Raw genomic sequence first — 17709 nt, forward strand, 5'->3', positions numbered from 1 at the left:
GTTCATAGATAACCATCAGAAATTGTCCACAAGGTTCACTTGAAAGATTTGTCCACAGAACGTATTCACCTCTGTAATAATGCGTTTGGAGAGGCAATCGAGCAGTGATAAATATTAATCTCTTATTCTTTGAGCTCTATCATGCTTAAGTGCATGGTCTTGATTTGATAATCCATCCTTGATCGAGATATCTTCTGCACATGTTTACTTTGGCCAACCTTCATCCCATAGCAGAGCCACCAATCAATGAAATGCGCAGGAGAACATGCGCGTCTCTGATCGTGGAGTGTTTGTGATACGCTACCATGTCTTTTGAGTGAACACAATATTACTCTATATGTAATTGATTTATCAGATCAAATCCATGTTGATGAGGGTCCTACCTCCTTATTAAATGAACGCCGGTAGGGTCCTGTATGTATCTTTTACGAAGAATAATATTAAGGATAATATTGCCTCATTTTAAATGCATTCAGGAATATTGAAAAACAATTTTTTATTTATATTCACGCTAATCTAAATTTAACATTTAACGTTTCAGATATCTGAATCGAACACACTCTCAAATGTTAAATTCCTGCACTTCATAATATTGTCCTTCTAAACTTCACAGGCAGGTAGGGAACTTTCTCTGATACCATGTTAGTGAAATAGGATCTGTAACTTGTAATAGCACTTGTGGATATTTTATGTGTTTTCCAAGTTACTATTCCAATGAATATATATATTATATAAAGAGGCACGCCTCTTGAAGAGACATGTCTCTTTAATATATTAACTTACATTAGTTATAGTTATAACAATTAATATACTCTCAATATATTATAATGAGATATATATATATATATATATATATATATATATATATCACTCTTAATATAAGTTAATTATTCCATATATAAAATTGTCATATATTATATATCTCATATATATATATATATATAATATAATTTATCCGACAGAATTATAACGTTAACAATGTCACACATCTTTAGAGAGCACATTAGAAACTTCAAATGACACCATATATCTTAGATAAACATGGATGAGGTAAGCCACCTATTGGATCTGTTTTGAATTTTGAGAAACAAGAGCTTTTTTGAACAATTGCAGATGAGATGCACTTCATTATTCTGATGAGATCTTCATTTCTTGTTGATATTTACGTTCCCAAATTATTTAGTGTCAATTTAAAGTTAAAGCTATCTAGTTGAGAAAGGTCAACATTGTCCAATTCCACAATGTTTGGAGAAGCTCACAGACTCTTTGTTCAAGGAAATTATGTATAAGGATTGATTCTATAGATTTGTTATTTACAAAGCCTAAGAGATAAAATTAACCAAAATTCCTGAGTCTCCTTATCTTCTGTTTTAGAAATGCTTAACAAACATTACAATTCTTTGTTGCAAAGACAGGCTGCCACATGAGCTTAAAGATTACAATAAACAATTTTCTTTCCACACACAAAGTACCTGTTCTTGTACAACAATGTCCAATATAATAATTTTCATTTCATTTTAATAGTACTCTATCGTGTCACCTATAGCAACAGAAAACCATATAATTAGAAAATTAAATTTGTTGAACTCAATCTACTGAAAACTCAATAACCATGATGTCCTCCACATCTACATTCATTGTAGAAAGATTAGTGAGATGATTACTTTGCATAAACCAATGCCTAATAATATCTATGCTTATTCTCAAATCAGCCAAATTGGGAAAACAAATAATCTCTTAAAGTAATTGTTTCCCTTACTTAGAAGGTTTTTGTGTTTGTCACCTAAATTATTTTTTTCACCTCAACTTTGCTAATTGGCGAAAACCAAAGTTTGAAAGTATAATGTGGGGCCACCTAAAAGAGGAAAGCCTTCCTGTTATAGTCAAATACATTCAAGCTAAAAATAGGAAAAGTTAGAATATTTAAAATTCTAGGGTACGAAAAAGGCCACACAAGGTTACCTCAAAAGTTAATTAATTTAAATTTTAAAAGTAATGTATTAATTTTATAATATGTTAATCAAATAAATGATAAATATTAAATAATAGTTAAATGATAAATATTAAATAATAGTTTAATATATTACCGACTTGATTACTTAAATAAGGGAATGTAACTGAAAACAATGGTTATATAATCCCATGTCTTCATGCTGCTGCTTAAAAGCAATTTCTGTTTAATTTTAAGCAGCTCAAGTGTTCCCATGCAATTTTTTAACTATAGGGAAAGGATAATTTAGAATCTTTCCCTATTTTTGTGGAGCATTACTTATTGGAAAAGAAAGTATAGGTGTGTGTTTTTTAATTGCTAATTTATTTGCCTTAGATGTTTCATCTTTCCAGTATTTTTAATGGCTAATTGGATTTTTTTTCAAGATATACAACTAAAAGTATAATGTTAAATATGACTTGGAGAAATTTATTTTATTGATCTGAGAAGTTGTCTCATGGGGAGTGGGTGCCTGGAGAATACTGCTTTATGTAGTGGAAAATTGATTATAAGTGGTTTCGGAAGAATTTCTTTAGATGAGCTTTAAAGGAGTTGTGAAATGCAGTGGTTAGAGGGAGAAATTACCAAATTATTTGCAGTAATTAAAGTTGAAGGCTGCAGAGGCGTTTGATTGAATTTTCCGTACAGGATATTTCCAGAAATGTTTGAATTGAATTTTCCATATACAAATATTTCCAGAAATGTTGAATAAAGTATATTAGTAGAGTTCTGAAAGAATATTAATAGTGCATGACAATTGGGGGTGTTAATAATTGTTTTTTCCATAGCTGAGTTTCCCTAATTTTGAATGCATATATTACTGATGGGCAATTAAATGAATGAATGAATGAACGATTTTAATAATGTCCGCGAGGCCAAAGCAGCCTATGGGACCCACAAGCAAGCCAAAAAAATTAAATTAAAAAAGAAACATTAGGCCTTTTGGAGTTGTTTCTCTAATTCTGCCCTTCGATAGTGAATATTGACCAGTAAATTTGTTGTCTTGGCCAATTGCTCTTCCTCAAAAAGAGTATCTAACTTACCATTTGCTAGAATATCCAGATAGCTATAGCGAATGTCATTGTATGCTGAGCATTCCATGAGATTGACACTCCGTCTCAACCTCCCCTATGTTACAAAACCGACATATTCTCTCCACCCATTCTTCCTTGGGTATTGCCCATCTGCCTGTTTCTCATCTCAAATGATGGGGCCCATCCTTAGTTGTGCAATGAGCATCTTAGCTCTCCATTTGATATTTGCTCCTATGCATGCTTTCTCCTCATGGGCTCTTGTTGGGTTAAATTCTTTAATATAATAGTCTTTTTTGCACCTGTTTTATTTTTACCATATGCAGCTCCTGAATTTTTCCTTCACAAATTTATTTATCTCAGCGTTGTTATTCGGACATTCATGTACATTGATATTCCATTTTTTCATCCATTTAACATTTTGTTTCATCCACGTGTTCTTTCTTCGATCCAACCTCTCTTCCATGATCAACTTAGGCCAACGATGGCTTTCCATATTTTGAGCTTTTTGTAAATAGCATAATAACTGAGTCATTGCTGATGCCTCTAGTGGGAAGATGCTTGTTTCAGCCAATATGATCTCATAGGGAACCGTGGTTTTAATTTTGAGACTACTGATGATCAAATACTTTTGGATTCTTTCTACCTGTCTCCATTTCGGATCCGACATGCTGCTGCCCCAAATCTCACATCCATAGAGGATCACTAGAGTAACTAACAAGGCAAAGAGCATTTTTTTGTTTTTCCAATCCCATAATTCCGCATTCCTGCATCTATTTTGTAAGGAGTATAGTGCTCTCCATCCTCGTATTCTTTTTGTTCTACAAGTTTGCCAGCTAAGCTTGTTGTTGAAATCGACCCCAAGGTATTTGTACTCGTCCACCATCTCTAATAGGTTGCCATTGAAAAGAAAAGTGTTTTGGTGCCTCTTGTTTCTTTTCAAAGTGAAAATTGTGACCTTGGTTTTGCTAGTGTTCACTTGCATCCCGACCTCTTGGCAGAAGACCTCAAATGTTCTCTCAGGCTGTCCATAGTTTTAGCAATCAAAATGAGGTCATCGGCATAAAGAAGCAACTTAATCACATACTTAGCCCACTGGACTCCATCACCATTGTTCTTGTCAAGACATTCTTCTAACTTGTCAATATATAATCCAAACAAGGTAGGTGAAAGGGGGCACCCTTGTTTGACTCCTATATCACTTCCAAAGCTATCTGACATCCCTTCCATAGTTCTGATTTTTGCAATGACCTGCTCATATAATTTGTGTTGCAGCCCTAAGTTCAGTGGAAATTTTCAGCTCTTCCATTCCAAGCCAAAGTTTGTCCCGCGGCACCATTTCAAAAACCTTTTTAAAGTCGACAAAGCAGTAAAAGGCCTCTTTGCCCAGTGTGTTCCAAATCTTTTCAACCAAGAATCTTAGCGTTACCCCATGATCAACAGTGGAGTGTTTTGTTCTGAAACCTGCTTGCCACTTAGCTCTTTCACCTTCTGATTCAACCCACTTGCTGATCTTGCTTTCTACCATGCTACCAAAGAGCTTGCCCAAGAGGGGGTTAATCATAATAGTTTGACAGTTTGACAGGTTATTTATGTCCCCACTTTTATGGAGAGGGATAACCATGTTAATAGTCCAGTTTTGAGGAAACCCCTTCTTAATGACATCATTAAAGATGTGATAAATATGAGGAACCAAGATATCACTGCCCCATTTTAGATGTTCAGCTTGCAACCCATCAATGTCTTGGGCCTTAACCCCCGCCAACTTCTTTATGCCTTGGAGGATGCCCTCCATAGTAAAAAGCTCCTTTGTAGCCTTTATTATCGGAGGCTTATGCTTGTCTTTTTCATGCTCATATAATGTCCTTGCATATTCAAGCCACTGGATCCCTGTGATATTGTTAACTATCTGTTTTCTCTTTTGTTACAGTTCCTTCCAAGATTTCTTAGGGTTTTGCTTGCCTAAGGTGACCAGCTCCAATCTTCTCATTATCACATAAGCCTCTTTTTGACCTTTTAACAGATCCACGTATTCCTTTTTGTTTTCTTTATTCATGCTCTTTCTCATCTTTCTCTCAGCCAACTTGCATTCTTCATCAAACCACGGATTTGTTGGGAAAGTACTTTTTGCCTCTTTCTTGGGCTTGCTTCTTTTACACTTCAGTAATGCCTTAATAATTATAGGAACTAAGGCATCTTTGCTAACCTTTTGCTGATCTGTAATCATATCTCCTCTTTTGGGGCTCCAAATGATGCTTCTAAGGGCATCATTAAATAATTTCTGATTTTCCTGACTCATTATAATTTTTCCATGCGAGATCCCTTTCTTTTGCTTAAACTGTTTTTCTTCTCCTTGCTGCTCCTTCAAAAAGGCCAGTTTTAAGAAAATTGGATTGTGGTCCAACCTAAGCTCAAAAGGGCAGTCTCTTATTTCCATCACTTTGACTCTTTTGGTGTGAGCTTTAGAGCAAATAAAGGAACCCATGAGTAAATATTCTCAATGCTTGATGGGGTTAATATTTAAATGAATAGTGATGCTGTATAAGTGAAATTACCTTTATTATGTTTTTGGATTCACGGAATTTGAACCAATAGTTATTACACTTTAATATATTGTACCGTAATTTTATGGAATTAATTAGTTTGAGGCCCAATAGTGTTATGTTGCCAACACATATGTTGAAGGTTAAATATTAAAAAAAAAAAAAAAAAAAAAAAAAAAAAAAAAAAAAAAAAAAAACCATAATCATTGCTAATGTTTACGGACGGACTGGGAACCATTGAACATATGGAGTGTCTTATTATGTGAGTACATTATTCAACTAATGCCATGTAAGGAGGACTTGAGCTGATTATCGAAGGTGAAGATGCCGTGGTGTTTATTCCCTGCACTTCTGAACATTCGAGCCTTCTTTCATACTGCAGTCTTAATATCTCTTAGTGTACATATATAACTACAAGCTGGTTACGAGGAGCCTCAGAGAGTTGTTCTCCTTCTTGTTATGGGTTTCTGTTGTAGCTGGAAAGCATTGCTCTCATACTATAATCCTTCAAGAGGGCATTCCCTACTATAGCTTGGCTGAGACAAGATTGTTATAATGCACAGGAATCCTCTTCAAGTTGCAGACATCATTGCTGCTCACGACTTCACTGTAAGTTGCAGCTGCAGTCTATTGCTATTGAACTGTTGATAATATATGAATGATCATTATTTAGTAAAGAACTCAATCTACCCTTAGCTGCTAATCATGTTGGAATTGCTGCTCAATACTTATTGGTACATTATGCTTCCAAGTTATCTGTTGTTCCGGAATGATTCCAAACTGAAACCATTCAGCAAACGTGTGCGAACTGTTTGAGTGAATGCCTCCAGCAATGATGTGCAAACTGTTTGATCATATGGTTAGTCCATGCACTTGTGATCTGTGTTGATAGGAGGAATGTTTGAAATAGTTTGCCACAGGTTATTACAGTAAAGCACAGGGTAAAATAGAGTTTCCTATATTCTGGTGTTGTCCCATTACAAACATAAGCAAATGACATACTGTTTGACAAATTTCCCTAAGGAAAGTGCAAGGTTTTGAGTTGAATCTAGTAGGGGATCTTACATAAAGATATCTAAGAAACCAATCAATTCATGCTACAATGCAAAGATTGTGACCAAAGACATGAGACAAAGATACATAACTGTGCAAGTAGATCGATAATTCCTATCGTTAAAATAAACTCTGGAAAAAACTCAAGGGACACGTAATGAATTTTCCTAATTGACTTGGGCAAAGTTTTGAAAACATATGGTTCTTAGCTCCTAGCTCACTGTAAACTAAAACTAAAAAATATTCTAATAATTTTTTAACTTCAATACCTCAAACCTAAGTCACAGGATATGCTGAATTTCATCCATGAAATACGAATTTCAGCAAATTTTTACCCTTTACAAACTTCATCTGAATTTGATGATATCTAATGTAATATTATTTTATATTAAAATGATATTGAGTTATTTGGTTTAACTATTTAGCAACGTTAAACTATTTTGACAATTTTGTGGATATTTTGTCAATTTTTTTTTCGAATTTTTATGCTTGCTGAATTTCATTCAAGTTTTATATTCAACAAACTCGAATTTGAATTCAAACCTTGTGACTTAGCCTCAAACAAAAGAGGAACCACTTGGAGACATTTATAATAAAATTAGGAAAAAGTTAAAATAAAACTGGTCCACCTTTTATCAATAGACACATGAAAGAATTTCCAAAACAATACACTTAATTTTGCAAAATTTCAATCACGCATATATATTACAATTTTGAAAAGAGATGGTTACTTATTTTGAAAAAAGGATGAGCATAATAGATGTCATTGTTGGCATGGAAAAGCTTGGCTCAAGGGTTTACAACTTCAGTTTTTTATGGATTATAACAGCATTTTATCGCATTTTTCATCATTAAAAGTGTGCAGATGATGTTAATTCAGCTGGTAGATCAATCAAAATATACCTGGTCGCAGTGGGATACACCAGAGCTTGCTGTGCCCGAGTAAAAGTAGAGTTGGTGGTCCGAAAATGTTTTGAATAAAATATCAACAGTCCTGTAATAGTGGATTTTATTTTATTGTGGATGTCTGGGAGCTTGTGGTAGAAGTTAAAGCAAGAATGCTGTAGGTGGATTTTCACTATCTTTCATCTACCAAGAGATAAATCATCTGCTTCGAATATGCTGTTAGGAAAAAAAATGCCCACCTGTCTTCCTCTGCGAGAATTGACACTGTTGGTAACTGTTGGGAATAAGATTGGAATTATATTTATGCTGTCGAGTGATGTCATCTTTGTGAGAATTTTGTCCAAAAGAGAGATTTTTCCTAATTAAATACTTCCAAGGGCAGCACTGATGGCTAAATGGATGAATCAGCACCTTACATGGCCAATATGCCACGTCATCAAATCAACAGTCAATTTATTTGGTGTCTTAAGATGCTAAATTGTATTGCTAATCACCAAACATTTTAGGGATTTGAATATCTCAAAACTCATCATTAATACATTATAATCTTTAACCCAATTGCCAGGTTTATTTATTCTTATCCAAAATCTATCAAGACAACATTAGTCAGTTTTAGAGTTTCTTCAAAACATTTCTGGTATAAGATAACTTTATAGCATCCTGCATTTTATGCATCGTATAATTTCCCGGGACTGAATTCGGAAGCTTTAAAGCTTATGCAAGGTTTGCTAATTATCACAGGGGACAAAATCAAAGCAAGCACGGACATGAATAGTGGCAACTTGCTCAAACATTTGTTTGGAAAACAACTACATTGGATTATTGCTTAAATTATTGGATTTGGCATGACTTTTTTGCTCGTATATATTAACTCTATCTATGAACTTATCATCATCAAGGATAAATGAAAGAAAGCAGGACATGAAATTAAACAATGTATTCCAGATATCAAGCAAGCTAGCTGTGTGATTTTGTGTTTGTATTTGTGCTCCTTTCTTGTGAACTTTAGGGAGTTGCCTAAGAAGTTAGTCTTATTTAAAATATTTAATTATGAAGGCTTACTTTTGTAGGAGTTGATGAAATCCAACTCCGCAGTCGTCAAGATCACCTACATGCAAATAGCTTGCTGAAGAGAAACCAAAGAAGCAAGAGCTTGAAGCAAACAATGCAAGAGAAAATATTTCACAATAGGAAAATGAAATTGCTATGTGAATGGATGAATTTACAATGAGAGAGAGACCGCTTATAAAGGCCTCAAGGAAGCTTGTAGAACAAGTTGGAAGGAGGTAGAAGATAAGGTTGACAACCAAGCATCCACAAAAAAGTGGAACATGCTAGAAGGGAACAAACTCCGGTGTTGTCAACAACTCATCACTACATGCATTAAATGCTAAATATTAAATAAATGCATTAACCTAAGTAAGCGTAAGTAAATAGAATAAATAATAAATAATTAATTAATTATTTACTCTAACACCCCCCCTTAAGTGCAACTTAGGGGAATGCCTTCAGCTCGCAAAACTAAGAATGCAGAATGGGTCCCGGCAACAAGGCCATGTTAGGTACCCATGAGCAAAAAGATGCAACCTCTATAAATGGGGAAAGAGAGAAAACCACGTGGGAAAAATCCTCCCCCAAAAAGAGGTAAGAACAAACATGCTGAAAAATAAAGGAAGGAAGGAAGGAAGGCCTCAACAAGACCCCCCAAGGACAACTTCCACTGGAAATGTTTCAAGAGACTCTCTCAAAACCATAAGTACAACCAGCCCCCCCCATGAGAATAGACAACAAAGCCCCCCCAGAATGATGGAGCTCCTGTAGAAATGATTGAACCAATGCAACTCCAATGTGGAAGAAACAAGGGTACATAACAAGGGAATCTCTGAATGAGAGGCAAAACTGGAAAGCCTAGTTGATGCCCAAAGGAGAATGTATGAGGAACTGGAAAGGGAATCCCTAAGGCAGGTGTGATGACACTATCATGAATGTCCACTGTAGTATCTACAACAAGTGTACCTGGAGTCTCAATGAATGAAGTTGGAGGATTAGGTAGAGCAGAAGAAAAATCCTGCAAAGGAGAAAAGCCCTCAACTGGATGTGGTGTAGCAGCCAAAATAGGGATCTCAGGAACAATACAAAGGTTCAAGTATCCTGACTGCACCACATGATGCTCCTGCGAAAGAGAAGTAGTGTGCTCCAACAATGGAGATGGTGGAGCAAAGTGCGAGAAGGTGTAGAGGAGAGTGGAAGGATCAACTGCCCCTGTAGCAATAAGATCTCCTGTAGCACGATCTCGAATGAAGACTGAATCAGTAGTGAACTCAACTGTCTTCCCTGATCCACTGCGTGTAATCTGAGAAATCGAGAGAAGGTTGGCAAACAAAGATGGAACATACAATACATCATTGAATATACCATCTTGGATGTGAACTGAACCTTTCCCGCAGACTGGTAGTGCAATGTTATTCCCCATGAGAATATGAGGAATAGGAGAAGCCTCAAGAGTAGAGAAGACACCTTGAGAAGATGTCATATGGTGAGAAGCACCTGAATCCAGTATCCAAGGAACCTGTGAAGGAGATGTAATGGTAGCCTGTAATGTATGACCCTTTTCAAGATCCAATGTAGATGGTGAAGATGTGGAAGAAGACTGAAAGGCAGACCCCTGTGAGGTAGAAGAGGATGGAGAAGAGACAATGTTCTTCTGAAGAAGAGCTTGCAAATCTGCAATTTGTTTCTCATAGCCATCAAATCTCTTCTGAAAATAATGTGCCTCATCATGAGATCCTTTCCCACAATAGGAACAGGTGGGAGTCTCAGTCTTCTTTTTCTCCTTCTTAGAAGATGATGAACCAGTAGAAGAGGGATTTGATATTTGCTTCGACTTCTGCTCCTGTGTAAGCAATGCCTGTGACTGTGAACCTGAAAGTGAATCCATTTGAGTGATCTTGGACTGTTCACAGGTTAACCGATCACAAAATATCTCAAATGAAGGCATCTTGTGTCTATCACCCAAGGCATCCATAGCGGAGTAGAAAGTGGAAGAGAAGATCTGATATTGTCCCCTCAACTTTGAGAGTATCAAAAAGATACGCTCATCATCTATCTTGGTTTTCCCACATCCCTGTAAAAGTGTATGCAGAGATTTGAACTTCATCAAGAAGTCCTCAATGGTGGGAAAGTTGTCAGGTGTCAAAGAAGTCAACTCTGCATCTAGCTAAAGTGCCTGAAACTCATTCACTTGGCCAAACAAAGTCTGAAATTTGAGCCAATAAGCTCGTGGAGTAGTCAAACCATCCAAGTGAAATAGTAGATTGTCTGAAATGTTCAGTGCAATCAATCCCATGGCTTCATCCATTTTGCTCCTATGCTGAAGAACCTCAAAAGCTCGTGTAAGAATAGGTTGATTCTCATCCAGACATGACCAAAAACCCCTTGACATGAGAAGCCGTGTCATTTGTGCCTTCCAAGTGTGATAGTTGTGTGGTGTGAGACAGGTCACAGATGGATCCGCCATTGAGAGAAAGAAGAAGACAGAAGTAGAAGGGTCTTATTCTGAATTAAATTACAGAAAAGAAAATGCTCCCCCCCACAATGTATAAATTGGGCCCTCTTTACTTAGTGCGATTATTAAGCCAATTTAGGGCCTATTTCTGAAAGTAATATTTCTGTCCACAAAACCTATAATCTAATTGCAGATTTGGAAAGTAGACAAAAAAATAGACACTTTCAAAAAAAATAGAACCTGATTATGTGTCCAGATGAGCCTGTACTAAGCATTTGAAGTGGCAAAAATCGAGAATTGCGAGTTGTAGAAAAAAACAGGAACAGAGATCTCAAACCACCTGCACCAATGTGTGGATCATGAAATCCTACCCCAAAACAAAAAAAATTGCTCAAAAAAATGAGTCCGTATAAGGGAGATATCGCTGTTTGAAAATCACCGCTGTAGTTATTTTTTCTGAATCGCCACCATCGCACCTCCAAAAAATAAAAATAAAAGCCCAAAAAATATTAGATCTGTTATGTCAAATTCTCTTTCTCCTTTTTCTCCAAATACTGAAAAAAATGCTCTTCCTCCCGATTGGAGAAAAAATCACAAACAAACTAGGGTTTGTGTCTCTGAATCGTGGCTTCAAAAAATTCTTTCGAACAAGAAGTAGCAGGGAGGCTCTGATACCATGTAGGAGTTGATGAAATCCAACTCCGCAGACGCCAAGATCACCTACATGCAAATAGCTTGCTGAAGAGAAACCAAAGAAGCAAGAGCTTGAAGCAAACAATGCAAGAGAAAATATTTCACAATAGGGAAATGAAATTGCTATGTGAATGGATGAATTTACAATGAGAGAGGGACCGCTTATAAAGGCCTCAAGGAAGCTTGTAGAACAAGCTGGAAGGAGGTAGAAGATAAGGTTGACAACCAAGCATCCACAAAAAAGTGGAACATGCTAGAAGGGAACAAACTCTGGTGTTGTCAACAACTCATCACTACATGCATTAAATACTAAATATTAAATAAATGCATTAACCTAAGTAAGCTTAAGTAAATAGAGTAAATAATAATTAAATAATTAATTATTTACTCTAACAACTTTGGTTTCCTTTTGTCTAAGGGGTGTAGTTGAGTTTTCTGGGAGGTGCCAATTTTTTGTGATCTCAACTGTCTTTTTATAATTTTTTTGGTAAAGATTATTGTGGATGTTTTCAGATTCTAGACTGGCTCTAAAGCTTTAGCCTATGAAAATTGCATCCCATGGCTTTTGAGGATGACCTTTTTGAGCAGAATTTTATATTGATATTTGTTGCGACAGTATATTTCCCAATGGAATGGCTAAACCATTGTTCATATTGAACGCCTAAATTCCTTAAATCCACAATATTTGTTATCTTTGAATCTAAGTAAGTACTGTAATTCAGTTCTCTTCAGTAAGTTACTAGTCATTGGGTTTTGGTGTATTTTAGCATTAGATGCTAGTCCATCCAATCAGCAAGTTTCATAACTAATCCCATGCATGTGATTGATAAGCATTCCATATGGCTGATGCTTTATAGAGATCAAAACAAAATTATTTAACCTTTATGAATTGTTTCAGGTATGTTTATGAGCATTATTTCATAACAAAAGTACTTTTAAAAGATCAATGCTCATGGCAACAAAGGTAGAGTGTGGAGATGAAAACATATCGGAGAAAAAGAGGAGTCGTATTAAGGCTCTTGAACAGAGACTATCTGCTGCAGCTTTGGGTAAATCACCAGCTGCATTGTTAGCTCAGTTAGTTTCACATTCCCAAGAAAAAGAAAAACATAAGAAAAAAAGAGACACAGGAAAGAGGAAGCACTCGGATCCTGTAAGTGCATCAGGAATTTTCGCACAAGCTTCTGGAACATCTTCTGGGCCTTCAAAATTTAAAGGCAAGCATTATATTATTATTAATTTTATACTTCAAGTTGTAATTTGTTTTTGTGTTTTACTTTTCAATATTTTCTTCATCAATAGTTCAATAATCTTGAAATGACCTATCAGGTTTACCATGCAATTGACAACATTATTTGATTACCTGAAATGATTAAGATCTGCATACATGAAACAGAGGACTTATGTTCTGTTAGAAACAAAGTTTAATTCAGTTCTTAATTTTTGGAAGAAGTACTAGTAGTGCTTTCTCATGTTGCTTGTTTGAATATAGATGCTTTATTGCACTTGTGCTATTGTTGATTGGTTTTCTTGTAGGCATTAAACTTCTTTGACCTTTGCTTTTCTTTCATTCCTCCAATTAGTTATATTCATGGGACCAAGTCTGTAAAATAATGCAATTTTGAATTAAGTTAATCATTGAATCTGAACTAAGAATTGAAGGAACAGAAAATTGCTCGTACTGGACAACCAATCATCAATATGAATGGGAGTAACTCCGAATTATCTACCAAATCATAATCATTTAAATTTATAGGAATGATGAAACTGAATGGAGCAGTTCCGTCTAGCATGACCACTTGATCCAGCTTTATGTAAACATACTTTGCTGGTATATTTGTTTGCGTTCACATCTTGGTGGTTATTATTTTGTGGACGAATTTATTATAGTCGTTGTACATTTGTTGCGTTGTAAGAAATAATTCAACTTATTTTTAAGATTTCAATTTGTTACTCTAAAATTGAATCTGTCAAGCCTATGAATATGTAAGTTATTTGTTGGTCAGCTGAATAAGCTTGAATCACAGCATTAGCCTACAGGGATCACCGCTAAGAGGCTAACCTCTGGAAATAACTGATGCTTAGGAGAGTGCAAAAATGGGGGCATTACACATAGGCATAAGTGGATTAAGTGTGTATAAACAGATCTTGAAAGACCTCTGGAAGGCAAACCACAAATAAACTGATACACTGAGATGTAGAGTACTGAAATAGATGTCCAAATGGTTAGGTGGATAACCCTGAATCGCCCTCAAAAGGCCCCTTAATCACCACATTAGCCTACGGGGACCACTGCTAATAGGCTAACCTCTGAAAATAACTGCCTTAATCGCCACATTAGCCTATGGGGACCACTGCTAATAGGCTAACCTCTGATAATAACTGATGCTTAGGAAGGCACAAAAATGGGATCATTACAATTGGGCATAAGTGGATTTGGCAGGTAAAGAATTTTCTTCTCTGTGTAATATTAGAAAGTGGTCTGCAATGACATCCAATTTTAAAAAAAAAAATTATCTCTATACTTTGAAGTTCACAGAAAATGATCTAGTGCACTAATGCAAATTTTAATTCTAATATTTTCAGATTTTGTAGCAAATGATCATGCATACTTGAAGTTGTGTCAGCCTATTCATGAAAATTTACTTGGCATACATTTACAGGTACTGTTTTCTTAGTTAATTTTGACACATCTGCTTTTATTGTAATATACAGATTGTAATTCGTTCATTAAGTATATTACTTATCTCAGAAATGAATTGATTAAAAATTTGGTTCAGACTTCTGAGGAAAAAGGGGGAGGTGACACAATCAATAACATTCTATATGATATTCTTAGAAGTGGTGGTCTGGCTGATAAAGGTACGAAGGATGAAGTACAAAAGTTACAGGATAAATATTTTGCTCTTGAAAATCCTAGTTCACAACGTACTACATACAGAAGGGCACGGCATCAAACTCGTCATAAGCTTGGAAAGCGTTCCCAGAAACATATGTCCATGCGACAGCATCGACATTTTGGATCTCTTGACCTCCCTAAGAAGTATCAAAAGTGATTGCCACTATCTTTTCTCAGAATTTAATTTTGTTAATTTTGTTAATTTTTATACTTATTTTAAAAAAATTTCCCACCATACGATTCCATGAGCTTCTTCATTGTTCAACCATACACTTTTGTTAGTCAGTTTAAAGTGTTAATGAAAGTGCTTGGTAGCTTACTCTACTTGACATTCACTCAGTGGACATGCTTGCTCTTTTATTTAGTTTGTTTCAATTAATAATATCATTTTAACATGTTTGGGCTATGTGGATAATATGCTTGCGGCCTTGACAGCCATGGTTTCACAGTACTTGTAACCCGTATGAGTCTTATAATATATTGAAATATATTCCTTGGTTAGTTTAGAAGAGGTTGACATTTTATTTGAAGCTTGTTTTATTGTTTCTGACCATATTTGCTAAGTATTAGATAAATGATTTCAGATATGATCTGTACTTCCCAATGCATGAAATGTGGAATGAGTACATAGTTGATCTCCTAAAAAGCAGAAGGTAAGGTTCTAGTTTTTTACTTGTCATTCTAGATATAGCGTGGAGAAGCACAAAGTCATTCTACAAAGTTTAAACAGTAATTGTGAATCTGCAAGACATGCTTCATCACAGCTGATTTAGCCTAAATGTTTCAGGCAAAAGAATATAGAGTACTTCCTTCTGACAGCAGACTTGCATGGAGCAATTTTGGCTGGTATTTGCACACGCATCTGTCTCTATTCATTTTGGTAGCTAACATCTTACCTTTGTAATTTTTGCTCAAAACATATTACCAAATCAAAGACTATACAAGGAAATTGTAAAAATTCCAGCTCATTCATGTTATATTATTAATTTCTTAATTTTTCTTCTTTCATTTTTTGCATGGGATGGCAGTTGTTGAAAGTAAAGTCAAAAGTTTTATAGGTGTGCAAGGCATCATGATTCGAGAAACACTAAATACATTTGGAATCCTGACATCAGAAAATAAATTTCGAGGTATGGGGTTTATAATCCATCTTCAATGAATTTAAGTGGGTTATAAGTTTGGGAGATGAGCAGCTCTTTTGTATTTCAATGAGGACGTAGAAATAGATGTATGGTCATATATTTCAATAATCAGATAAGAAAGCAATAGAATTTGAGTTCATTCCATTTGTTGAAACTTCTACCAAATAGAGTTTGTATGCCTTATCAATGCCCCTCTTAATCTAAATTCGAGCAGAGTATGTGTGAATTTAAATGATATTGCTCAAATTTTAAAATCTTGTGAAGGCACTTGTTGGCAAGCTATTAAAGTAATATTGCAAATATATTGTATAATGGTCATGTAAGTAAATTTCTTTTAAGTCAGTCATTTTAAAGTAACTTTCTGTTAGTAACATTCTATTTTGTCTTAGTTCTCAATTGTTTCGATTATGGAAAGATTTTCAAATTTCTTACATAATGAGTTTTCCTCTGGTTTGTTTAATATTGAATATCAATTGATTATCATTTCATGGATTCAAAGCATAGGTTATTTTTTGACAAATTTTTCCAATAAAGCTTGTTAGGAAGTTTTTTGCTTGATTTTTTTAAAACAAAATTTGTGGGGTATTTTTGTTGTATATTTTTCTAGAATAAAATTTATTATATTTTCTAAATATTTTGTAAGAAAAATTCACAAGCTGTTTTGCTTGATTTTTTAATAATAAGTTCTCAGTTTTTGGCAATTTTTTTAAACAAACAATGTGGTTTCTGCATGTTGGAGTTTGTAGCTGCGATAGAGATCTTTATCTCTAGAAATATGGACGTTATTATCGTTATGGTCACCTTCAGCTAAAGAGGACACTTATGATTAAATTGTAATATTAAATATAAAGACACGTGTCCTTTAACATGCATTAAGGCATGGAAATACGAAGAGTTATATTGCATCAAGCGGAAGTCATTGTACACTTGAACAATTTATTATCAATAAAGTAATCTTTTGTTCTGTGGTTGGGTTTTTCAATTCATTCTAGAAGGGTTTTCCCAGGATAATCTTGTGTGATATTGCTATCAGGATTTAACTGTGTAGTTTTTGAGTCAAACTCATTGGCCCATATTTCATGAGTAGTGATTCAACACGAATCCATCTCTCATCAGAATAAGTGAAACACTTAGCACTCATTGGATCTAGGTGATGAGCATAGAGGTGAAGCACCGAGACTTCCTGAGAGGTCACCCATCCTAGTACTACTCCAGCTTGAGTGCGCTTAACTACGGAGTTTCCTCCATGGTTAAACCCACTCTGCTTGCAATCCCATAAGGCACAACAATTTGACTTGATGTGGAAATTATCTCCTACTTATCAATAACCTTGTGTGTTTCTTATATCTATTGGGTCTTCCTTATGGCTGTTTATCTCTATTTTTGGGTTAAATCCTAATATGGTATCAGAGCTAGGCTTAGTAACAACATCCAAGGAAAATTTGTTTTCTTCTAGTTCATTCTTTTCTAATGCAAATTTCAAAAGTATTTCAGTCTATCTATAAATCTTGGATTCAATAACTGCATTTGACTTCTTATCCTTGATGTTTGCCGATATTTTTGTCCTCTAAGCTGATTCAGCAAATTTTGGTAACATTTTGTTTGCAGTATTTTACTAATGAGAGATTCAATATTATCTTCTTTCATATCATTGAGATGTGTTCCATCTCCATGTTTTATCAGGGGAGATTGTAAGGTTTTAGTTATTCTTTATGTTGGGTGTTGTGTATGATGACGCTCTAGTTTGTAACAGTCAGGGAAGGATTGCGTTGGGGTTCTTATGGGCATGTTTGGGTATCAAGAGGACATTGGAGAATTCGCTGAAACAAAAACTTTGCTTGTTCATATAGACTACAAGTTTGAGGATGATACCCTTCATAGACTCAAAGTACTGGACGATAACCCATTCTCTCATTTTTGGTAAGCTCATTTCAGAATTGACCATTG

At 35.1% G+C, this 17709-nt stretch overlaps 1 protein-coding gene across 5 annotated transcripts in view; it reads left to right on the forward strand.

The window, feature by feature from the left end:
- Positions 1–17709, forward strand: part of POP4 (ribonuclease P family protein) — a 107566-nt gene that overhangs the window by 23409 nt on the left and 66448 nt on the right. For all 5 annotated transcript variants that reach the window (XM_089795348.1, XM_089795346.1, XM_089795347.1 and 2 more), the window contains 6 exons: positions 12620–12938; positions 14308–14384; positions 14502–14773; positions 15205–15273; positions 15408–15466; positions 15649–15750. In XM_089795348.1, coding sequence (XP_089651474.1) covers positions 12668–12938; positions 14308–14384; positions 14502–14773; positions 15205–15273; positions 15408–15466; positions 15649–15750 — 850 coding nt within the window. In that variant the 5' untranslated portion in view covers positions 12620–12667. The remainder of the gene's footprint in view (positions 1–12619; positions 12939–14307; positions 14385–14501; positions 14774–15204; positions 15274–15407; positions 15467–15648; positions 15751–17709) is intronic.

This window comes from Cupressus sempervirens, chromosome 8 (assembly GCF_028749045.1).
Source record: "Cupressus sempervirens isolate cs-2001-9-10 chromosome 8, ASM2874904v1, whole genome shotgun sequence".
Taxonomy (NCBI): Eukaryota; Viridiplantae; Streptophyta; class Pinopsida; order Cupressales; family Cupressaceae; genus Cupressus; species Cupressus sempervirens.